Here is a 24,680-nt window from a genome sequence, read left to right as displayed (position 1 = left end):
CACCAGGAGTCTGCTCTCTAGACCTCTCCAATCTTGTCCCCGGCAATGGGGCATTGGGGAGGGATTGATAGTCCTCTGGCTGGAGCACAAATAATAATAACCCAGAGACAGATAGTGTGGGGTTCAACCTGAAGATCAGAAAAGCAAAGCAGCCAACCACTAGAGAGAGAGATTTTACCTCTACCAAATCTTCAAACATAAGGGACGAACGAGATCCTGTCTCCGTGAATCCTCACGCTCAGCACTCCTGAGTTCCTGTCTCTTCCAGTTTATATTCTCTGCCCAGCCATATTCCTTGCCTCCACCTTCCTAGTGCTGAGACACTGGGATTAAAGGTGTGAGCCACCACCACCTGGATCTGATTCTGGCTCAATCTTGTGTAGTCCAGGGTAGCCTTGAGCTCAGAGTTCCTTTGGCCTCTGTCTCCTGAGTCCGAGGATTAAGTAAGTGTGTGCCACCATACCCTGGCCTGTATGGCTGACTAGTGTGACTGCTTTGCCCTCTGATCTCCAGGCAAGCTTTATTAAAGCACAAATATGCCACTATATCTGGCTCCCTTCCTGTTGGGACTATGAGTGTCTGTGACCAGAGGCCTTGGCCTTTACTGGAACACAGCTCTCTGTGTCCTAATGACTATTCTATTTGTCTCAAACATGCGGTAGGCACAGTGCTCCCCAATTAAGCAATTACCCATTGAGTATTCTTTTTCCCCAGAACCCTAATATAAACTTGTCCTTAGTATCTCACATTTTATCTGATCCCTGTAACAATTCATAAAGGAGAGGGAATAAATAGCGTGGTTTATATCAGTGTTATCTTACAGATGAAGAGGCCAGGGTCCGGGCTCAGTGGGACGGCATGTGCTCGCCACTGGCCTCCGGTAAAAAGCTGTTGCAGTTTTAAACTCCTCTTCAAAGAAGCCATACCTGAGCAAAGATAAAAGGATGATCGAGTCCAGCAGCCTGCAAAGTCCAGGCTCTTAGGATAGAATTGTGAGGTCGGGGTGTCTAAAGGAGAAAGGAGCAGTTTAGAATACGGCGGTGGCTAAGCTCACTCAGCACCAAGCAGCGCATGTTCTGTTGATTACAGCCCATCAGGCTGCCTGGATCCATGACAAATCCATGGGGAAATGCGGCAACAGAAGCTCACCAAGGGTGGACTATATGCGGTATATATTATGAACAGCACATGGAGCTAGTTCCATTAACAAGATAAAAGCTTCAGGCACAGATCCAGTTTCCTCCCTGAAGATGATTCTAAGTTGGAAATAACAAACATTGTTGCACAATTACCATTACGACAGGACCTTATATTTTCTTTTTTTTTTTTAAACACCTGGAAGCCTGTTTTTGTGTTCCCAACTAGAACAATCTCTTTAACCTCTGAGCCAATCGCTGGCATAGAGAAACATTACTGTTGTCACATGCCATGAACCTCAGAACAATGGGGAAGGCTGGACTGCCAAGCCCTCCTGATCATAACGAAGAGTGGCCTTTAAGCTGTCCTAAGGAAAATGCAGAAGCAGTCGCTTTGGCACCTCTCAGGACTTGGTTACTGACACCAGGTGGCAGCTCTGCACTTCAGCTGTGAAACATGAGCACCACCAGGCAGTGGTGGCGCACACCTTTAGATCCAAGCCACTGTGGCGGGAGGGGGGGGGGGGGAGGCGGATCTCTGTGAGTTCGACGCCAGCCTGGTCAACAGAGCAAGTTCCAGGACAGGTCCCAAAGCTACAGAGAAACCCTGTCTCGAAAGACCAAAAACAACAAACCCCTGAGCACCAACACCCACCTTCCAGGCCGGTTGGGGAACACAGCCAAAGCTCACACAATACCTGGCAGTGCAACAGGTAACTAATGATTTTCCAACTCCCAGTAAGCCTACCAGCTGAGAAAGCCAGGAGACATAAGGGTCCCACCAGGCTACTGCTTAGGAGACCACTTAGCCAGGACTATCCTCCCCTAACATTGTGCTCATGAATGACCATCCTCACCTATAAGCTAGCTTTGTGCAGTTCTTTAAAGCCCGGATGAAGGACCCAGTGAGGAAGTGACCTGTGCAGCTGGGGCCAGGGGTTATCTGCGAGGAGAGGGACGGGCTGTTCCTGGAGTGCAGCCATGCCATTTCTTAACCAGGGTGCTAGTCAGATTTGTGGCATCCAGCTGGAGAAAATGAACCAAGCCGAGAGGTTTGACGCTTGAAGTTTCTGCAGGTCTTGTTTTCAGCCTGCATTTAGCCAGCAACCCCCTCCCTAGCTGAGGCTGGGATTCCATTTTTTTGTTTGTTTTTTGTTTTTGGCCAAGAAAAGAGCCCCTTTCTGATGCCAAGGTCCTTCCTCTCCTCCACTGGACTCAACAGCATGAAGAAAAGAAGTTTTGCAGATTTCCTGTAAGATCTGTGAGAAGATCCAGAGATAGGCGGGAGGCTAGAAATGACCTCACCACATGGTTAGCGGGATCCACACTCAAGCACCAGGCAATGACAGAACAACAGGGTCTTACACAGCCAATTTCCACCTCTCTTCCCAAAAATAAGAGAAGGAATGGGGAAAAAATGAAAAGGCAGGGAAAGGAAAAGCCGCAGGCCAGTGTCAGTAGTAACAAAGGGACACGACAGCACAATGAGTGACAGGAAGTAGAGATTCAGAGGGGCATCGAAGTGGTAAGCACATGCCTGGGACATACAAGGCCCGCGGAGGCCCAGCACCAGTTTCCCACTGACCCTCATCTGTAGTTTGGTGTAGTAATGCCCAAACTGCACCATGACACAACCGCACACGGAAGCTCAGACCAAACAGCTGCCGCCGAGCTACAAACTGCCAACCCAGCAGGCCAGCCATGTTTGGCCTGGCTGCAGCTGTCCCTAGCTCGCAGCCCCCAACCTTCCATGTCAGAGTCAAAGAAGAATGTCAGTGTTGTGAGACCTTACAGAGCCCTGCGGTCACAACCAAGAATTCCGAGACCACAATTCGCCTTCTCTAAGTGAACGGACATTCACAGCAATCATAAAAACCAGGCCCTTCTTGGCAAACTAATCCGGGACATGCTGGATACTGAGCTGGAAAATGAGGACGAGAGATGCGGTTCAATGGGCAGTGCTTGCCTAGCATGCAGGAAGGTTTAGGTTTGAGACCTAACAACACGTAAATCGGGCATGGTGGTGCACACCTGTAATCTGAGCACTTGGAAGGTGGAGGCAAGGATGATCAGAGAGGTTCAAGTTTGCGCCTGGAGTACATGAAACCTGGGACAGGGATTGGAATGTGTGTGTTGTGTGTGCACACACGTGCACGGGCACATGAAACCTGGGACAGGATATGGAATGTGCGTGGGTGCGCGCTCGCGCATGGGGACTGTAAACTATTAGGAGGCTGGTTAAAACCCATCCTAAATTTAGTGTGGTGACACACTTTTCAAGTCCCAGCTCCTTGGAAAACTCCTGACATAAGTAGACTTTCCATCTTAAGTGTGTGTGTGTGTAAATATAAATGGGTTTATGGTACTGAAAAAGTTCTTGTGGAATAAGCTGAAGATTATACGGAAGCTATTACCTTTCTTAGACACGCCTCTCTCGCCTTCTGCTGTTAGCAACCAGCTAGGAAGGCGCCGTGAGAGTAAAGAGCCAACACAGCAGCTGAGCAGGAAGATTCCTTTATGGTGGTGAACGGGTGACAGTTCTAGAGCAGGCCTCAGGAGGCAGAAGGGAGCAGGTCTAAGAAGGACCAATCCATTCCAGGGCTCACGTCAGGCAGATACACACCCCAGAAATGACTGCCCACATACCTCCCCGAGGCTCCGCCCACCCATCAGTTCAATCGATAACAATGTTGCTTTAATTCTTTTTTGGCCACTGACGATGAACTCCACCCCATGGGAGTTCAGCACAACAGTCTTTCCAGTCATGATCGATATGATGTCCAGGCTCTTGTTGAGAAACATTTGTTCATTTGGTTTCTCTTGCAAGAACCAGAGTATTTTTTTCCTTATGATCTGTTGAAATATATATATTTAAAAAAACACAACCAACAGTCCTTTCTGTGCTGTTTCCCTGGAAGGCTTCTCATGATCACCCCTCCCCCTCTAACAGACAGAGGGGTTATGTCTGGAAACAATAAGACACTTTGAGTAATAAAATTCTAGTGTGACAGAAGCGGGTTGGGACTCCAGGGCAGAGGGGGAGGTGTCGTGCTGACTCAGGAGTGGGGTGTAGCCTTCTAAGAAAGGAGACAGATACCCTGCTAGGGGATACCTGCTTCCTCCTGGACGCCCCAACCGCAGGGGCCACAAGCACCTGCATTTTGACTTTTTGTCTCCAGTCCCTGCCCCTCTACATACACCAGTGGCTAGCACACGAAGCCAATGATCTCTGCCTAGAACAGGCTAGACTCAAAGACCAGAACTCACACTGGGAAAGCCTGGCGGACCCCCCCACCCACCCCAGGCTGCTTCAGGCAAGAGGAGGTTCAAACCAAAGCAGTCATCCAGGCAGCCCAGGAGCAGGAGGGGGAAGGGCGGGAAAGCCTCTGCCAAGCTCGGGGAGGAGCAGCAAAGGTGACTCTGAACCTGTCTGGCTTCATGTGGAAGACTGGCACCCAAGGCCACCTTATCCCTTTGCTGGGGACACACTGGGGTAAGTCTTCAAAGCAGAAGCAGCCTTAATCACTCCAAATCCCCTCTACATGGATATATGGAGATACAGGTAGATAGATTTATTATTTTTAATTGAAATAAATGTAATGGACTCAGTCCATTCCCCTTTACTGAGAGCTGCTCGGTCCTGTACCCTGAGGTGGTTCATGCCTTCAGATCGACAGCCAGGCTCACTTCTTGAGGGGAAGTGGCCCAGGGATGTGAAAGGAGAGCACACACCACAACAGGTGACCAGGAGGCCAACCTCAGTGAGACTTCTGTTTCTAACCCTGAGAACCTAAGGAATTCTGAAGGAGTCGGAGAGGGAGCTGGGGTTAAAGGTCACCGGGCTTTTTATTGCAGTTGAAGCAGACTCGGACAGGATGGTCCCAGCCACGAGAGGGGACAGCCCTCCGGTCATGGGAGCACTCATCACAGAAGCCCTGTCCGCAAGCTCGGCAGTGGTGCTTGGAGAGCTTGACGCTGAACTCCTTCCGGCAGTTGTGGCAGTGCAGGATCTCATGGTCGGGCACCCAGTAGGCCGGCCTAGCAGCATCTTTCACCAGGCCTAAAATCAGAGAAGGAAGGTGAACACTACAACCCCATTAGGACACTGCAACCCTGCCCCGAGGCCATCTGCGAGTTCTTGGCTTGTCATCCCAGCTGCATACAGACCCATTACTGTGCTGTGTTTTTTCAGTTTATTCTTATTCATAATTTTTTAAAGATTATTTATTATGTATAAAGTATTCTGTCTGCATGTATGGCTGCAGGCCAAAAAGGATGCCAAATCTCATTACAGATGATTATGAGTCAGCATGTGGTTGCTGGGAATTGAACTCAGTATCTCTGGAAGAACACTCAGTGCTCTCTCTCAACCCCTGAGCCATCTCTCCAGCCCTTATTCATGTATTTTATGAGACGTGTAGCCCTGGGTGGCGTCAGACTCATTGTTGCTGAGGATGACCCTGTACTTGTGATCCTCCTGCCTCCACTTCTCCAGTGCTAGGATTACAGGTACGCATCAATGCACCCGTGTTATGCGGTGAATTAGACCTAAGGCTGCAGGAATGCCACCCAAACACTCTCGCAAGTGAGGCACATCCCAGCCCTGCTTTATGTGGAAGCCAGAGGTAACTTTGTAGTCTGTTCTTTTCTTCCACCTTTATTTGGATGGGTTCCAGGGACAGAACTCAGGGCCCGAGGTGCCTTTAATAGCTGAGCAATCTCACCACCAAGCCTGAGTTCAATCCCTAGGACTCACATGGTAGAAGGAGAAAGCCAGCTCCTACAAGTTGTCCTCTGACCTACATATGTGTGCCATGGCACATGCATGTTTGTATGCACCTGCCACACAAACACAATAATAGGCAAATCAAAAACAAAGAAAGGTGTGAGGTTTCCGCCCCTGACCACAGGACCTGTGGCACCATCTTTCTCTGTCTATTACACTCTCCAAGTGACAGCAAGGTGAAGCTGCACTCGACCAATCGAAGGGACCACAGAGAAGCCTTGACACTGTAGTCAGACGTCCAGTCAAACCATAGTACTGAGCATGGACACGAGGGGATTAAGCAAGGTGAGTTCACTTCTTAGGGGCTCATTCATCTTTAACAACCAGGAATCATATGCCTGTGCTGGAGAGTTGGCTCAGCAGTTAAGAACACTTGTAAGCCGGGTTTGGTGGTGCAAACCTTTAATCCCAGCACTCAGAAGGCAGAGGCAGGCCTCAGTTCAAGGTCAGCGTGGTGTACAGAATGAGTTTCAGGACAGCCAGGGCTACACAGAGAAACCAATTCTCAACAAAACAAAAACCCAAAACAAAACAGCACTTGTTGCTCTTGCAGTAAAAATCTAAAAGAAAAAAATAAAAAGAAAGAAAACACATGCTGAACTCAATCAGATGGCAGCAAGGGAACATCTGGTAAACAAACTGCCCCCATCAAGGAGGCAGGCCCTCCTCCCAGATGACCAAGGGCAGATAAATACGAGCTTCAAGCCAGAGCAAATCCACCTATATACCACTGAGTCAAAAGCACAGGGTGTTTTCTGGACTACCCAGGTAAGTTTGATCTAAGCCATTTTATTTTGGGGGTGGTTTCGAGACAGGATTTCCCTGTAGTTTCTAGAGCCTGTCCTGGAACTAGCTCTTGTGGACCAGGCTGGCCTCGAACTCAAGAGGCCAGCTGCCTCTGCCTCCTGAGTGCTGGGATTAAAGGCGTGCGCCACCACCACCCCGCCTCTAAGCCATTTTTTATCCCTAGCAGCCCTGGTCTCTGGTCTCTCCCTTACCGTACACCAAAATGCATCCTAGGCCTCACCTATCCTGCCAAGTCCTCCTCCATCCATTACTGGCTTCTCTCTTCTTCCCACTCTGGTGGTAAGTACCCCTCACAATGGGAGCAGAGCGGTAATCTTTTGTTGTTTTGGTTTTTGAGACAGGGTTTCTCTGTGTAGCCTTGGCTGTTCTGCTCTGTAGACCTTGAACTCACAAGAGATCCACCTGCCTCTGCCTGAGTGCTGGGATTAAAGGCGTGCGCCACCACACAGGGTGAGCAGGGATCTTAAATGCTGAGTTAGCAATAGCTTGGCCAATGAGATACCTCATCAGGTAAAATACAGATCACAGAAGCATACTTCCCATCACTTCAAATGTTAAAGCGTTAGCTGTTTCTGCCTTCTCCTTTTTCTTTTGTTGAGAAAGAATCCTACTATGTATACCTGCTTGGCCTAGAACATGCTATGTAGACCAAACTGGTCTGAAAGTCAGAGACCCCCCCTCCCCCCTCGCCTCTGCTAGTGTCTCCAGATTGATGGGATTAAAAGCCTGTACCACTTCATACATTAGGGTTTTTTCTTTTTTGATTTTTTTTTTTGAGACAGGGTTTCTCTGTGTAGCTTTGGAGCCTGTCCTAGAACTCACTCTGTAGATCAGAGCTGACCTTGAACTCAGAGATTCACCTGCTTCTGCCTCCCAAGTGCAAGGATCACAGGAATGAGCCACCACTGCCCAGCCAGTTTTTTTTTTTTAAGATTTATTTATTCATTTATATGTGCATGAGCCATGTGAATGTGGGTGACATGGAAGGCTCTGTGTGTCTATGTGTGTGTACACATGTACACAGACAAATGGAAGCCCCAAGAGAGTATTCCTTGGAACTGGAGTTCTAGGTGGTTGTGAGCTGTCTAACACCGGTGCTGGAACCTGAACATGGTCCTCTATGAGGGCAGCAAGTGCTATAAACCATGGAGCCACTTCTCTAGCCCCAAAACACGAGCTCTTGAAACCCCAAGATACTATGGAGGTTGGTCTGCTACCACGGACTCCGTGGGAAAGGCCAGAGAACACACAGAAGTGGGAGGCTCCACTGAGTGCAGTTCCTAACTGTCCTCCTAAGGTCAGCTTGGACCTCCCAAATCAGTTCAGATGCTACCTGTGATATTCAGACAGTGACTCCAGGCACTGACCCTAGGGGAATAAGCAGACTTTCTGACCGCTGGCTGCACACCACTTTATGTATAGACACAGGCGGTAGAAAGTCAGGCCTCCAGGAATGATGCTGATGCCACTAACGGATGCAGCACAAAAGCAAATGCAGGGAAGCCGGGCGGTGGTGGCGCACGCCTTTAATCCCAGCACTCGGGAGGCAGAGACAGGCGAATCTCTGAGTTCGAGGCCAGCCTGGTCTACAAGAGCTAGTTCCAGGACAGACTCTAGAAACTACAGGGAAACCCTGTCTCAAAAAAACAAAACAAAAAAAACACAAACAAACAAAACAAACAAACAAACAAAAACAAAAAAAACAAAAAAAAAAAGCAAATGCAGGGCTTCCCTTCATTCCTTGCTGCCAAGTTCAATCCAGTAAGCAAGCATGTGAAATGACATCTAGGGCACCCTGAGCCCCTCATCCTACCTGCATTACACCGAGAGAGGCACTGCCCGGGCTCACCTAGTGGTATATCAATAGCTGTCACCACGGCGCCCAGGGTGTTCTGCACAGCTTCACCCACCTTCCGGGCAATCAGTGTTCCACCTTCGTCATCTGCCTGCACCTCAGCCACATCTGTGGATGACAAGGGATAGCTGCTGCCTCTCCACAGTCATTTCTCAAGTGGGAATTCAGAGGGCCACAGTGAAACGCTTCTGGATTCCCTCAGTAACTGAAAGGAAGTGACCCTGAAACTGGCAAGGGCAACTCTTGTCCTTTAACCTCCAACTTTCTAGGGTTGATTATAATTTATTTTTCAAATCAACCAGATTGGCTCTGGGAGAAAGACCTAGAACTTTCTACAGAAAGAGGACTCAATCTAAGCTCATCTCTGGCTTACCAGAACTCATCAGCTATATGCAGATGTTTTTCTCTAAGAAGCACCAATGAGTTCAGAGCTCAGGCCAGGCCAGGTTCAATCCTGCCTCCCAAATCTCCACCCCCAAAGACCAGCATCATGCTGGCCTATGCTAAGAAGGAGCCAGGGGATGCCTAGCCCCGGCCATTGAAGCAACTGCTCTCAGGAGTGACATGGTTGGAGCAGTGAGCACCCAGTGCCCAACATTCAGAGAGTGAAGGAGGGTGACTCACAGCTTCTGAGCCCACGTTACCTAACTGGACATTCCTGGCGTCGTAGCAGTTGTCACACACCCGGACGGGCGCGGGTCCCCAGCCCCGCTCAGGAACTGGCCGTGTCTTGGATGAACAGCTATCGCAGAAACCCTCACCACAGGCCCGGCAGTGATGCTTGGTGTCGTTGTCTTTGAAGGATGTTGCACACTGGTTGCAGCTCTGTTCCGATTCCAAAACAAAACAGAGAGGCAAGGGTCTATATACCTACCTGCTTGACTGGGGAGCAGGCATGAGGACACCCACAAACTCCTAGAGAGGTGGGTTCCAGCTCAGTCAAACCCACACTGCTGTGGAATATTAGTTTAAGATGTGTTACATTCGTTTGTGCTATAGAATATTTAACGATGCAAAGGTGTGTTTCAGTCTTTGTTTGTTTTGAGACAGGGTTTCTCTATAACCTTGGAGACTGTCCTGGAACTACCTCTTGTAGACCAGGATGGCCTCGAACTCACAGTGATCCACCTGCCTCTGTCTCCTGAGTGCTGGGATTAAAGCCCAGCTGTGTTTCATTCTTTTATGTTGCATTTGTTTAACTCTGTGAAGCTGTGTCAATTTGCCTGCCTAAAACATCTGATTGGTCACAGCTAGGCAGGAGAGAGAAAGAGGCAGGACTAGAGGGGCAGAGAGAATAAACAGGAGGAGAACTCTAAGAAGGGAGTGAGGAGTGAGAATAGGAGGAGAGGAGAATGCCAGGGGCAACAACCCAGCCACATAGCCAACCCTGGAGTAAGAATGAAAAAAAGATATATCGAATAAAAAAAAAAAAAAGATAAAAAGCCCAGAGGCAAAACATAGTTAAGGAGAAATGGGATAATTCAAGTTTGCAAAGCAGGTTAGAAACAAGCCAAGCTAAGGCCAGCATTCATAAGTAAGAATAAGTCTTGATGTGTTTATTTAGGAGCTGGGTGGTGGGCCCCCAAAGAGTAAAAAACCATCTATGGGGATGGAGAGATGGCTTAGAGGTTAAGAGCACTGACTGTTCTTTCAGAGGTCCCCAGTTCAATTCCTAGTAACCACATGGTGGCTCACAACCACCTATAGTGAGATCTGGTGCCCTCTTCTAGCATGCAGGCATACACGCAGGCAGAACACTATATACATAATAAATATATATTTAAAAAATAAAAACTACACCCCTCTTTCTAGTTGTAATTCTTCCCTGAATACAGAAATGAGAGGGGCAGAGTGTTTCCTGTTGCAGGTGTTTGGACAAAAACTGACTCCAGGTTGTGGGTACCCTAGAGAATTGTGGATCAAGACCAGAATGACCTTAAAAGACTCCTTTCTCCAGATTCTGTAGCTGTGAATTTTGACATCTAGGCAATATTAACTGGCTCTCACAGATTCAGATATACAATCCATGACAAAGAAAATACAGGATATAAAAGGAAGTCCAGAAGCAAAGAAGCATCCTAAAGCTGAACCCTTCCCAAGCTCCTAGAGCTAACTCTAGGTGGGGGAAATGTTTGTGCCTCCCTCTTGGAACCAGCTGAGTACCAGGCAAAGTAGCATAAGCAGGGTGGTATATGTCAGGACTCAAGAGGACTCCTACAACATACCAGGATCTGGGAGTTGGGCCTCCAGTAGGCAGGGGCAATCTGGTCTGTTAGCCAAGAAGTCACAGCCTTAGTGGGTCCAAGGCTAAGCTCGGACACTGATTGAGCCATAAAGTTCATCCCATCCAACAGACGCTGGGCAGCATTGTTGTTGTCCTTCAGAAATGCATCAGTCTGCAATGGGAAAAACACAGGGACTCATTAATCTCTGAGTGCAGGGAGGAAAAGGAGAGGGCCATCTGGGACCAACTCATAACAGTAAGCCACCAGGCAGGGCAGAAGGGAGACAGACTGGCAATCTCACTAGCTGCTTAGCGATTTCCCACGCACCAGTCAGCACAGATGGATTCTCACCAGGGTGACCATGACATCTGATGTACAGGTGCTCAACTCAAGACCAACTCTACCCTACAGTACAGAAGGCGATGCATCCCACTGTAAGTCCACACTGACCTCAGTTAGGAACCCTTCCTCCCAGTTCCCCTAATACAGGAAAATCTCTAAGAATCCTGTATCTGTCAGTATAGTAGATATTACATGTGTATCTAAAACTTACTGGACTGTGGACTATAGTGGCATTTTATTTGTATCTTTTTTTTAGCTTGAATAAGTTTTATTCTGTCTAAATTTTCATGAAATTTCTGCTTCTGCAGTAAATTCTTGAGTAAGAGGTCACATACCAGCTCTCCATACCAGCTCTCCAGGATAATATGAAATATATGCAATTATTCCTGTGATCTTTCTCAAGATCCAAAACGCACAATGAAAAATCAGATAAACCAAAAATGAGACACACTGAACATAATGTCTGAAAATGTTCTCCTAACAAAGGGTACATCCTGAACAAGGGAGACAAACCACTTACAGGGGATTGGTGCCCTTCATAGATGGCACAGGATGGTGAGCTCCCCAGTGTTAAGACCCGTCTCCACCACTGCTACTCACATACAGAGTATGCTCAGAGGAAAAAGGAACACAACATTTGAGGTGTTCAATGTTAAAGAATTGGTGGATATTCTCTGGGATTTCCTAAGCAGATTATTTTGAGCTATTCTCTGCCATTCCCTGATGATTTACATTACCAAGTCATGGAGAAAAGCCCTAAATCCCTTTTCTCTATGGTGATCTTCACAGCAAGACAAACAGTTCCCACTGTTCAAGCATGTCCTCCTCTCCACTACTTGTCATCACTTAGGGTTCTCTGTCTTTTTATTGCTTCAGGAAACATAACTTTGAAGACTGGTCACGTGTTACTGCTTTTTTTTTTTTGAAATTATATAATTTTACAAATTTTATTTGTATCTTTTTTTTAAAAAAATTATTTATTATGTATACAATATTCTGTCTGTGTGTATGTCTGCAGGCCAGAAGAGGACACCAGACCTCATTACAGATGGTTGTGAGCCACCATGTGGTTGCTGGGAATTGAACTCAGGACCTTTGGAAGAACAGGCAATGCTCTTAACCTCTGAGCCACCTCTCTAGCCCCTATTTGTATCTTAATAAATAAAGCTTGTCTGAAAATCAGAGAGTAAAACAGCCCCACTGGTCAGCCTTACTTACCAGTGGTAACACACACCTTTAATCCCAATAGCCACACTAGTTGGTGCATGCCATTAATCCCAGAACTAGAGAGGATTATAAAACAGGAAGAGACAGCATTCAGGCACAGTCTCATTCTGAGATTCCTAGAGTCAGGGTTGCCATTTCAGACTGAGGTCGAGGCAAGAGCCAGTGGCTGGCTATTTTGCTTTTCTGACCTTCAGGTTGAACTCCCAATTTCTCTGAGTTTTTATTAATCATGCTTCAGTGAACTCAGAATAGTGACCTACCTTATTCCAAGTATCTAGCTCAATTCTGGACATGCAGAACTTTAACCACATACATTAAAATAATGAAAGAACAAGTGAATGAACAGACAGACACACAGAATGCAAGGTATTCTAGCTCCAAGGACTAAGAAGACTGCAGCTGAGGTGCTGTTTTCATGAGACAGAAACTAAAGTTCCTGCTTGATTGCTTTCCAAGGCCTTGAGACAGGACAGCCTACACCAAAGGCCACCAAATCAAATAGGTAGGCTCAAAAAAAAAAAAAAATCACATGACAGTAACAAATGTCTGAAGGGCCAGAAATTCTGTAAGAAGGAAAAAGGCAAGAAATTCTCAACTCTATGTGCCTGCATGACCCAAGAAAGCTCCACGGCGGATTGCAGAAAGGACTTGATGCAGCTTGGATCTAGACTGCCCGTTGATTTGTTCTGCAGCTTGGCTCTATGAAACACTGACATGAAAAGGATAAGACCTCTGGGGCTGGAGAGATGGCTCAGAGGTTAAGAGCACTGCCTGCTCTTCCAGAGGTCCTGAGTTCAATTCCCAGCAACCACATGGTGGCTCACAACCATCTATAATGAGATCTGATACCCTCTTTTGTCATGCAGGCATACATGCAGGAAGAACACTATATACATTATAAATAAACCTTTAAAAAAGGAAGGAAGGAAGGGAGGGAGGGAGGGAGGAAGGAAGAATACCATTAGGGACATGCTCTTGATGCTGGTCTCTTCTCTTGATTCCTAACCTCAAAGCAAATGGGTTCCCTCCATCCCATATGTTGTGGAACAATCTTTTTGTACACTGTGAAGATGTATTGCTATCATTGGTTTAATGAAGAGCTAAATGGCCAATAGCTAGGCAGGAAGAGTCGACAGGAGAGGCAGGGAGAGAAACAAGATGAATATGCTGTACTGCAAAAAGGTACCAACCATGTGGTAGAACTTAGATAAGAAATATAGGCTAATTTAAGTTGTAAGATCTAGTTAGTAATAAGTCTAAGATATCGGCCAAGCATTTATAATTAATAAGTCTCTCTGTGGTTATTTGGGAGCTGGCAGGTGAGAGAGAAAACTCTACTAGCCTGGAGACAACTGGGTTCCCTCCATCGCGTACACCCACCATAGTCACAAACAACCTAGCCAACTAGTCACAGATAGCAAAGTTCAAATCAGATAAAACCTTTCTGCTTTATAAGGTGGTCATCTCAGGTATTTCTTACAGGAACAGAAGCTGACCAGCATGACTCCTGGGCTAAATGATCTGCGTGAGCTTGGATATCACTGCTGCAGCAATTATCCAGCAAGGAGAACAGTACAATAAAATAACCCCCTCCAAGAAAATTAGTTGTGTTGAATTTGTTACGATGTGTGAGTAATTCTAAACATGAATAGTGATTTGATTTTTTCTGAGACAAGGACTTTCTAATGTCAACCCAAGCTGGACTCAAACTCCTGGGTCCAAGCCATTGTCCTGTCTCAGCCTCCCCAGGAGCTTAAACAGACGTGCTCTACCAAGACTACTGTGAGCAGCGACAGACACAGGATGGAAATCTTCTACACAGACCTAGTTCTCCAATACCCCAAATTCAACAGTCAAAGTGGAAAACAGTAAGAAAAGCCTACAGTAATCCTGGGTTCACAAGCTGGAGGCCATCCTGGACAATAGAACAAAACCCTATCTCAAAAGAAACCTACTTTCTAGAATGTACTTCACTGAAATGTCCCATCTTAGAAGATGGCTCAGACGGTAAAGGCATTTCCTGTCAAACCTGATAACCCAAGTCCAACCCCTGGGACCACATGGTAGAAAGGGAGAACCAACTTCCACAAGTTGTCCTCTGACCTCCTCATGCGTGCTGCAGCATAAGCACGTGTGCATGTACGTGTGTGTGCGTGCACACACGCGCACACACAATTTCCCAGAACACAGAAATAGCTTTCCCATATGCAGATAGTCACTAAAGCATTTTCATTAAAAGGAAACCATAAAATGAATAAATGTCAAAAATAAGGAAATGGTAAATCAAACCACAGTACTTAGTCAAACTAGCATGAGAAAAAGGCAGGGAGGGATGGCTCAGTGTTAAGAGCCCTGGCTGTTCTTTTAGAAGTCCTTAGTTAGTTCAATTCCCAGTAACCACATGGTGGCTCACAACCATCTATAGTGAGATCTGGAGCCCTCTTCTGACCTGCAGGCACACATGCAGACAAAAACATTGTTTGTTTTTTATTTATTTATTATGTATACAACATTCTGCCTCCATGTATGCCCGCATGTCAGAGGAGAGCGCTAGATCTAGTACAGATGGCTGTGAGCCACCATGTGGTTGCTGGGAATTGAACTCAGGTCCTCCGGAAGAGCAGCCAGTGCTCTTAACCTCTGAGCCATCTCTCCAGCACCCAGACAAAAACATTGTATATACAATAAATAAATCTTAAAAAAATAATAATTTAAAATAGAGCTAGTAAGATGGCTCAGAGGTTAAGAGCACTGGCTGCTCTTCCAGAGGACCTGAGTTCAATTTCCAGCAACCACATAGTGGCTCACAACCATCTGTAATGAGATCTGGTGCCCTCTTTTGGTTTGTAAGCAGACATGCAAGCGAAACACTGTATAAAATAAATTAATTAATTAAAAAATTTAAAAAAAGAAAATGGCAGAAAAAATGGCATGTAAAATTAACTGGTCAAGCATTGTTGGGGCATGTATAAGTCTCAGCTACTCAGAAGGTTCAAGCAAGGAAATTACTTGAGTCTGGGAGCTCAAGGCCAGACTAAGAGCATAGTTAGGCCCCATCTCTACATAAATAAATGAACAGTAAGAACATATATAAAAAAATGTAGGGGCTGGAGAGATGGCTCAGAGGGTAAGAGCACTGGCTGTTCTTCCAGAGGTCCCGAATTCAATTCCCAGCAACCACATGGTGGCTCACAACCATCTGTAATGAGATCTGGTGTCTTCCTTGCCAGCAGTACATTGTATACTTAATAAATAAATTTATTAAAAAATGTACATATGCATATGGAAAACAAGTAAGAACATACAAAATGAAGTCTTACTTGCTGGTTGAGAATGACTATTTCATCCAAGGTTGAGCTCCTATCAATTATGCAATGAAGAGATAAGAAACGAAGAATAGGATGGGCTCTGCAGATCGCCCTTCTAAACCACTAACATGCTGAAACTCATGGCTGACTTTTCTACTGTGAGCAAGCTCTAGCTCTCTAGACACAAACACAGGATAACTGACAAGCAGGAGACAGGAGGGAAGCCAATGAACAGGTCTTACTCCAGGCCACACATGGACAATCTCGGTCCGCACCACCGTGTCCACAGGATCTTGGTTCCCAAACCAGTACTGCCGGCTCCGGTAGACCACACCACAGTTAGGACATTCGATCACATACCTACAAGGAGGCAGGTTGGCAAGTCAACAGTGTTGTTCTGCCAGGTGCTAAGAAAACAAACAGGAGAAACCTCTAGCTGTGCTGTTCAGACTCACCCAGACCAGGCATACTTTGCAAGACCCATCCAGGGGGAGTCCGTGGAGGCAGATGTTTTGGGCACCACGCTGACTTCCTTGCCTCTCTCATAGCAGGCCTGAAATATGGAGTACTCTGCCAGTTTATTCTAGGTATACTGAGCCCCACGACCTCCTCACACCCCTACCCCACAAATCACACCAGCTGAGGGGTACATGCCTTGAGTTTAGCACCCCAGAAGGAGGTCAGTTCTCTAAAGAAGTCAGTGAATGCCTTCTATGACAAGAACTGTGAATTAGCTTGGGACCCAAAACTATGCTCTAAATTATATGCCTGGCATAGACAGAAAAAAAAAAATCGATCTAAATTAGTTTCCTAAGAAGCAGTTCTGCTCAGAAGTGAACAGATGATCCTTAGCCATGAGCTTAACAGGAGAGAAGAGCAAAAACAGACGAGGCCCCAGAATGAGGTGTAGGCACTGATGGATCAAGGGTTTCTCATTCTGATCACCACAGGGTTTCTAGAATTTTCCCGGTTGGAGGACTGAGTGACTCCACAGACTCACCTTACAGGTGTAAACTCGGTTGTCATACTGGTGGGAGTACCTGCAGCGGCTCTTAGCTTCATGAGGCACTCCTTCCTTGCCATGGTTCATGCTGTTCTTACATCCAACCCTAAAGGGGGCCAAACATGACAGTGAGAGAGGGGTCTGAGACGACAGTATCCCTCACAAGGAAGTGTCTGGATCTGAGAGGCATGGGGCCAAAACCAGACCTGGGTCCTGCACACAGAGAGTGGGTTACCCACACACAAGGCCCTCTGCAATACTCAGTCACAACAGAGAGTAAGTAACATTAGCCTGAATGGGGAAATGGGGAAGAGAAAAATCAACCTGGCTCTCCTCAGGAAAATTGAAAGAGACAGAAGACATCAGCTTGACTAGAGATGAAAGCTAAGCAGGTCTCAAGAAATTAAAAATACAAAAGGAATGAAATGGAGATGGGTAGTTTAAATAAGAATAGTACTAATATGTTCATATGTCTGAACGCTTGGTCCCCAGGTGGTGTGTTTGGGAAGGATTAGGAGGCATGGCCTTGTTGGAGCAGGTATGTCATTGGGACCGCCTTTGAGGTTTCAAAAGCCCACACCATTTCCAGTTAGTGTTCTCTCTCTCTCTCTCTCTCTCTCTCTCTCTCTCTCTCTCTCTCTCTCTCTCTCTCTCTCTCTTCCCCCACCCACTGCAATGCTTCCCCATGATACCATGGGCTCCAAATCTTTTAAATGCTCTGTTTTTTTGTAAGTTGCTTTGGTCATGGTATCTCTTCACAGCAACAGAAAAGCAACTAAGACAGGAAAATTAAACTATATGGCTATCAAAAGGTAAAAATGAAAAGCAAGCCCCCAAATCTGGCATTGTATAGAGGGGAAGCTCACTGATAAACCACAAAAACTTTTCAAGTGAACAGCAAGCTCTACCATGCTGACAAGGCAGAAACAGAGATCAGCACTTTAGGGTTTCCCTGTGATAACAGAAAATTCTAGAAATCCTGCAGATGCTCAGAATGAAAGGTGATGACCTAACAGTGCTCAATCTTCTCCTGCTGGACTAAGGCAGAGTGAGAAGGTTAAGTCACACCGGCAGCTAATACTGCTCCTTCTGAGCCCTTCACAAGTGAAGGCCCCACAACGCCCCCACCCTCCACTGTAAATTCAAGGAGCTTTTTAAAATTTTGTTTCATTTTTTTGTGGGGTTTTGTTTTGTTTTGATTTTTGCTTTGTAGCCTGTCCTGGAACTAGCTCTTGTAGACCAGACTGGCCTTGAACTCACAGAGATCTGCCTGCCTCTGCCTCCCAAGTGCTGGGATTAAGGGTGTGCGCCACCACCAACTGTCTTTTTTATTTGATTTTTGAGACAAGGTTCCTCTGTGTAGATTCAAGAGGCTTTTCACCCAGGTCAGAAATGGTTCTGTAGCCCTCGGATGAGGTGTAGAATTCAAGGCCAAAGGCCATTCATAAAGAATCAGGTCTCGCCGGGCGGTGGTGGCGCACGCCTTTAATCCCAGCACTTGGGAGGCAGAGGCAGGCGGATCTCTGTGAGTTCGAGGCCAGCCTGGTCTACAAGAGCTAGTTCCAGGACAGGCTCTAAAACTACAGTGAAACCCTGTCTCGAAAAACCAAAAAAAAAAAAAAAAAAAAAAGAATCAGGTCTCTTGTAAATGGGCAAGGGTGGAGGATATGGAATAGATGGTGGGAACAATCCAGAGGTAAAGAGAATTTGGAAGCGTGTCTACAGGTACCATGGCCTTAACACACTATGTTTAGATCCACAGGACCCATCAGGCAAGGAATAAGACTGAGATTTAGTTGCTCTCAACAGCTTAAAATGATACAACAATCCCTAAGCAGTGTCTATAAGCAGTGTCACCATCGCCTGGGTAGGTTTCAAAACCACCACCAATTCTCAGATTTCTTTGCAGATCTACTAAATCTGAAATGGAACTAAGCAGTTTAACACCCTCTGAGTTCCTCTGTTCATGTGAGCATTTGTGAGTCACTGCTCCAACCCCTCTGCAGCCAGGTGGGGTCCACAGACAGCAGCAGCAGCACCCGGAAACTTCATCAGGACACAGGCGTGTCTCAGGCCCCATCCAGTCCTGCTGACCCACAGCCTGTACTGAATGACTAAAGGTGTTCCAGGTTGAAGGTGGAGAATTATTCTAACCCAATGCTCTCAGCTTACAGCACACTTCAGAATACCCGCAGGAGCCTTGTGAATACACCACTGCCAAGGGCACACCCCAGATCCATCCAGGGAAGATCCCTGGATCCTGCAAGATTCCCCTGGGGGGTCTTGGCCTCAATTCTGAATGTTCCTTAGAAAATTCTGCTGTGTTCTAAGGATCTGTCTTTATGAAGAAAATAACTACCCAGTACCTATCACAGAGCTCTGTACACAGCAGGGAGGGAGGATGGGACACTTGAGCACTAGCTGAAGAAATAGAATAGTATAAAAAAACAACCACCCCTGAAATGTGGGGCTAAAGAACCAGAGAAAAGCAGGCAACCCAGCCCCTGCCTACACCAGAAGCCAACCACTCAGATCTACACCGGGCTTCAGGCAGCTTCTCCTAACAAGCATTCCTGAAGCCCTCACTGCGCCAAAGGTGATCTCCAGACCAGGAGGATTACCTGGACTTTATTGGAAGTGCACCATGAGGCCTTACCAGTACCTGGGAATCTATTTTCTTAATTTTTAATCTCTCCTCTCCTCTCTCTCTCTCCTCTCCCCCTTCTCCCCCCCCCTCTCTGAGCAGAGGTGGACAACTTGTGGGAGTCAGTTCTCTCTTTCTACCACACGAGTCCCAGGGATCAAACTCAGGTCTTCGGGTTTAGCAGCAGGAACCTTTACTTGCTGAGCCATCTTGCCCACCCAACTCCCCCCACCCCCCCAGTCTTTAATTTAACTAGCAATCAGGTGGCTGGACCACACACCCAAGTCAGGAGCAATACTCTCAGCTTCTGCCTCCAAGCTGGAGGACGGGCAGGGCTGCTCTCACTTACCCACAGCTGAGGCAGAGCGAGGAGCAGGTGAAGTACTCATCTGGAAAAAATGAACTGTGCGCCATTTGGTCATCGGGGATTTCACCGCTGAAGCGGTCGCTCAGTGCCTGCCAAAGAGGGAAAGGGATCCGTGAAAGCCCTCAGCAGAAGCCTAGGCTTGGCTCTTTCCCACCTGCCTCTGTAGGGTGGCCAGCTCACTCCTAGAGACTCCTGCAAGGATGGACCACAGGGAGCACCAACTCTCACCACAGCAAACCTTGGAAAAAGCAGTCTATTGCCCAAGAGGTCAAAAGTAAATGGTTACTCTCATCCCTTAATTGCCTCAGAAGTCACAAGCACCTCTCACACATGCAGCATTTTATTTAAAACCATCACCAATACTGACTGATGCTCACTTCCTGTGGGAAAGCACTCAGACTCAAGGGTAGGAGCCAAGAAGCAAGCTGGGAGTGTCCTAGGGTTCCCTCCCCTTTCTAACCATTGGCTCCCCCACACGTTACTAGACCACAGAACCATCTCAACACAGAAAAAAAAATGAATCTGTAAGAAAGAAAAAAAAACAGTAAGAATGACAGTGTGTATTATTTCTCAGTCATTTATCAACTCTATTAACCCAAAAGTTGGCAAATGGCCAAACACTGAAATGAAAGATCAAGTGCTTGAAAGGCAGAGAGAACATTTCAAATCGATTCCACTATTACTTCGTAGTTGAAGTATTCTTCAGCCTGATGATACAAATAATAAAGGACACGCCAGGCTTTAAAGCCCTCTGTGCCTTCTGATGGTGTCCCTAACTTCAGCAACCCAAGTCTGAGGCAGCCGGGCACTACAGATGGAAGAAAAGGGGGAAGGGTTGAAAACAAAAGCATCTGGAGTTGTCCCTTCAGTGAGGGACATGAGGTGGGACTGGAGGCCAGTGTGAGCGGAGTTGCTCTGGTGATTTTCAGACAGGTTCTCACATAGCCAGGCTGGCCTTGAACTCCTGACATTTCTACCTTCACTTTCCCAGTGCTGGGGTTACATGTGTGTGCTGTAACATAGCAGGGTTTCTCTGTGTAGCCCTGGTTATCCTGGAACTCACTCTGTAGACTAGGCTGGCCTCGAACTCAGAGATCCCCCTGCCTCTGCCTCCCGAATGCTGGGATTAAAGACGTGTGCCTCTACCTGGTTATTTATTAGTTTTTGTTTTGCTTGTCCTGGCTAGACTGCAACTAGCGATGTAGGCCAGAGGGGTCCCAGAGTCGCACAGATTCATCTGCATACGGAGTGCTGTGATTAAAGAGTGTGTCACTATGCCCACTTTTCAAGTTTTTTAAAGAGTCTCACATCATGGGAACTTACGTAAGGATCCTTCCCACAGCTGGGCTGTAAGTTAGCAGTGAGCACTTGCTTAAGAATGCATTAGGACCTATATAAATTCTAGCCCAGAACTGCAAAACACTAGAACAGGTTTCTTCTTCCTATAAAGTCTTAACCTGAGCTGCAGGCTCAAGGGCTACAGAACCATGTGGTGCCAGTGCTGAGTGAAGTCAGTGTGAGACCAGCAGTAGGGACTCATGTATGTGCTAGAACACAGCAGGGTTTTTCTGTGTAGCCCTGGCTGTCAAAGGCACTCAAATTCAGATCCTGCAAGGACAGCCAGGAGGCCATAAGAAACCATTTGTAAGTGATAGCAGCCAAGAAGCAATCCTTGAGTCAGGCTAACAAAGACTTCATAAGTTATTATCAGCACTATCCTACTGGGGGCTTAGCAAAAGCACAAAGACGTGAAAGTAAAGACTAGAACAGTCTGTGAAATCAAGAGAATAAAGTGATAGCCAGGGCACAAGGACCCACTTGTGGGCTCTGACTTATCCAGCACGGAATGTGCTGGTCTCACCTCTTTCACTGTAGCCTTCCCAACCACTCAAGACCGTCTCCAGCCTTCCTGGGAGCACCAATTGCATCAGACACCTGAACTAGGCACTAAGCAGGCTGAAGTGAACACTATGGATTTCACACGTTCTCCTCCCAGGTTAGGGCACAACACTGCAAATTTCCTTTGCAGCCACCTCCAGACCCCAGCACTGCTCCTCAAAGGCAACTAACCAGGTCTTCTGGGGCTGGAATGACTAGTATCGACCCCCACTCCTAAATCAACTCCTATCCCCTTCCTTCTGGTCATGGCCTTTCCCCAGCCTTTCTCATGCCCATAGTCCTCAAAGTTTTAATTCTTTAAATGGCCAAATTTTTGATAACTCTTAAGGCTGTGTTTCTCAGATTATTGGCATAATATTTATATAATAATTTATAGTATAACATTGTTGATATAAGTAATTTATGAGGATAACTATAGAAAAACAGTGAAAAACATCATCTTATTAAATCACCAAAAGACTTGGGAAGTTATATTTTTTAATTTTTTATTTTATGTATATGGGTGTTTTATCTGCATCTATGCCTGTGTACCACTGTACATCTGGTGTCTGAGGACACCAGAAGAGGGTGTTGAGTCCCCTGGGATTAGTTACAGATGTAAGCATCATGTGGGTGCTGGGAATTGAACCCAGGCCCTCTGGAAGAGCAGCAAGTGCTCTTAACCCCTGAGCCGTCTCTCCAGCCCCCTTGGGAAGGTATTTTATAAGAAAGGGTAAAGTATGATGGTTTACTGTGGCTCTCCGCTTGACTACACCTGGAATTAACTAAAGCCCAAGCAGCTGGACACACCTGGGAGGGATTCTTCTTGGTTGAATCTTTTGAGGTCAGAAGACCCACCCTAAATCTGGGCCACACCTTCTGGTGGCAGCCCACATAAAAGGACACGGGAGCAGGGAGCTTTTGCTTTTTGGCTGCTTGTCCTCACTCTTAGTGACAAGCTGGTCTATCCTGTCCCTGAGCCATTCCTTGGCTGGAGTTAGAACCAACTTCTTCAGGATTCTACCTGGACTGAAATGGCCGCTCTCTAGAGCTTCCCTGGGACTCCAGCACCAGACGGGGACAGCTGAGACATCCAGTCTTATGGACTGAACAACTATCAGATCCTTGACCTTCCCATGGGAGACAGCCAGTGCTGGACTACTTAGAACACAGCCCGTAAGTCACTCTAATCCGTGTGTGTTTGTGTACATATGTCTATCGGTTCTGTTCCTTTAGAGAACCCTGATAGAAACCCGAGGCCTGCAAAGTCATGTCAGTGTGTGGCTGAAGGTCTGCAGTCTGTGTGTTTTGTTTTTTAAGAAAGAGTCACACCTGTACCACTTTCTTCACTAGATCTCACAAACAACACTAAGAACCATGTGGAACGTGTGGCATGTTAGTTGCTGCTGTTATCCTTGTTTTGTGTGGTGCCCTTCTGTAATGAATATGTGCTGCTTTTATTGGCTGATGAATAAAGCTGCTTTGGCCTATGGCAGGGCAGAATATAGCTAGGCGGGAAAGCCAAACAATACAAGGAGAGAAAAGACAGAGTCGGAGACGCCAGAGAAGCAAGATGTAAGGTAACAAGACATGAGCCTCATAGTAAATTATAGAAAAATAGAAATGGGTTAATTTAAGTTGTAAGAACTAGTTAATAATAAGCCTGAGCTAGTAGGCCAAACAGTTTGTAATTAATATAAAGCTTCTGAGTGATTATTTTAAAAGTGGCTGAAGAACCAAGCAGAATAAAATGCCTCTGGTTATATCCTTGTTGCTGGTTTTGATGGTGGGATTGTTTTGCTTTCTTCCTAAGTCATTCTCACTCCCCAAACCAGACAATGCACAGTACCAAAGCACTTTTTGTAGACTGTACATGCTTATAATCCCAACACTTGAAAGGTACAGGCAGGGCTGGAGAGATGGCTCAGCAGTTAAGAGCACTGGCTGTTCTTCCACAGGTCCTGAATTCAATTTCCAGCAACCACATGGTGGCTCACAACCATCTGCAATGAGATGCAGTGCCCTCTTCTAGTGTGCAGGCATACATGCAGGCAAAACACTATACATAGTAAATCTAAAAAAAAAGGGGGTGCAGGTGGAGGACCAGGAATTCAAGATCATCCTTGTCTACACTGTGAGTTGGAGGCCAGCCTAGGCAATGAGACCCTGTCTCAAACAAAACAATGGAAAAATACCCTCTCTCTTTACTGCTCTTTTTTTTTTTTTTTTTTTTTTGGTTTTTCGAGACAGGGTTTCTCTGTGGCTTTGGAGCCTGACCTGGAACTAGCTCTTGTAGACCAGGCTGGTCTCGAACTCACAGAGATCCGCCTGCCTCTGCCTCCCGAGTGCTGGGATTAAAGGCGTGCGCCACCACCGCCCGGCTCCTTACTGCTCTTCACGGCTGCTGGCAACTGCAGTTGAACACTTACCTGCAGTTTATATAATCTAATGAAGTGTCACAGAAAATAAAACTGAAAGACAGTGAAGGGCCAGATCGTAGTGGCACACGCCTTTAATCCCAGCACTTGGAGGGCAGAGGCAGGCAGATCTCAGGGAGTTTGAGGCCAGCCTGGTCTACAGAATGAGTTCCCAGACAGCTAGGACTGTTACACAGAGAACCCTGTCTCAGGAAGTGAAGGAACATGAAATATGCTACAGAAAGCATATAGTGATATTTTAACCTTGGAAGTTTTGCAACAGATAGCTCAAAAGCTATCTTATTTATCTAATTTGTATTTGTTCTAAGACAGTCTCATGTAGCCCAGGCTGGCTTCAAACTTACTCTGTGGCCAAGGTTAATCTGAATTCCTGATCCACCTCCTAAGTCCCAGCATCAGCATGCCACCATGCTCTGACAATACTTGTCCTTTAGGACAAACAGTACTAATTCTAGCTGGCAGGACACATCAGTATCTGGGCTGAATTCGAGGAGAAACTGGTCACCCAGTAAAACTGACAGAACGCGTTCTAGCCTCCCAAGTAGCTAGCTCAGTAAGCTATTCTGAAACTTCTTTATCGACATGCAGGCATTTGCCACTGGTGGCGCAAGCCTTTAATCCCAGACTCCTGAGGCAGAAGCAAGTGGATCTGAGTTCCAGACCA

The 24,680-nt window shown here is 46.6% G+C and overlaps 1 protein-coding gene across 4 annotated transcripts in view; it reads right to left on the bottom strand.

The window, feature by feature from the left end:
* Positions 1-3,634: 3,634 nt before the first annotated feature.
* The window catches only part of Zfyve1 (zinc finger FYVE-type containing 1), a 60,839-nt gene continuing 39,793 nt past the window's right edge, over positions 3,635-24,680 (bottom strand). For all 4 annotated transcript variants that reach the window (XM_038336021.1, XM_038336020.1, XM_038336022.1 and 1 more), the window contains exons 5-12: positions 19,683-19,789; positions 16,687-16,795; positions 16,142-16,239; positions 15,929-16,046; positions 10,810-10,980; positions 9,229-9,409; positions 8,579-8,692; positions 3,635-5,196 (exon numbers count right to left, since the gene is read on the bottom strand). In XM_038336021.1, the coding sequence (XP_038191949.1) occupies positions 4,964-5,196; positions 8,579-8,692; positions 9,229-9,409; positions 10,810-10,980; positions 15,929-16,046; positions 16,142-16,239; positions 16,687-16,795; positions 19,683-19,789 (1,131 nt within the window). In that variant the 3' untranslated portion in view covers positions 3,635-4,963. The remainder of the gene's footprint in view (positions 5,197-8,578; positions 8,693-9,228; positions 9,410-10,809; positions 10,981-15,928; positions 16,047-16,141; positions 16,240-16,686; positions 16,796-19,682; positions 19,790-24,680) is intronic.

This window comes from Arvicola amphibius, chromosome 7, assembly GCF_903992535.2.
Source record: "Arvicola amphibius chromosome 7, mArvAmp1.2, whole genome shotgun sequence".
Lineage (NCBI taxonomy): Eukaryota > Metazoa > Chordata > Mammalia > Rodentia > Cricetidae > Arvicola > Arvicola amphibius.
The sequence above is the reverse complement of the archived record's forward strand: the minus strand, read 5'-3'. Positions and strand labels throughout refer to the sequence as shown.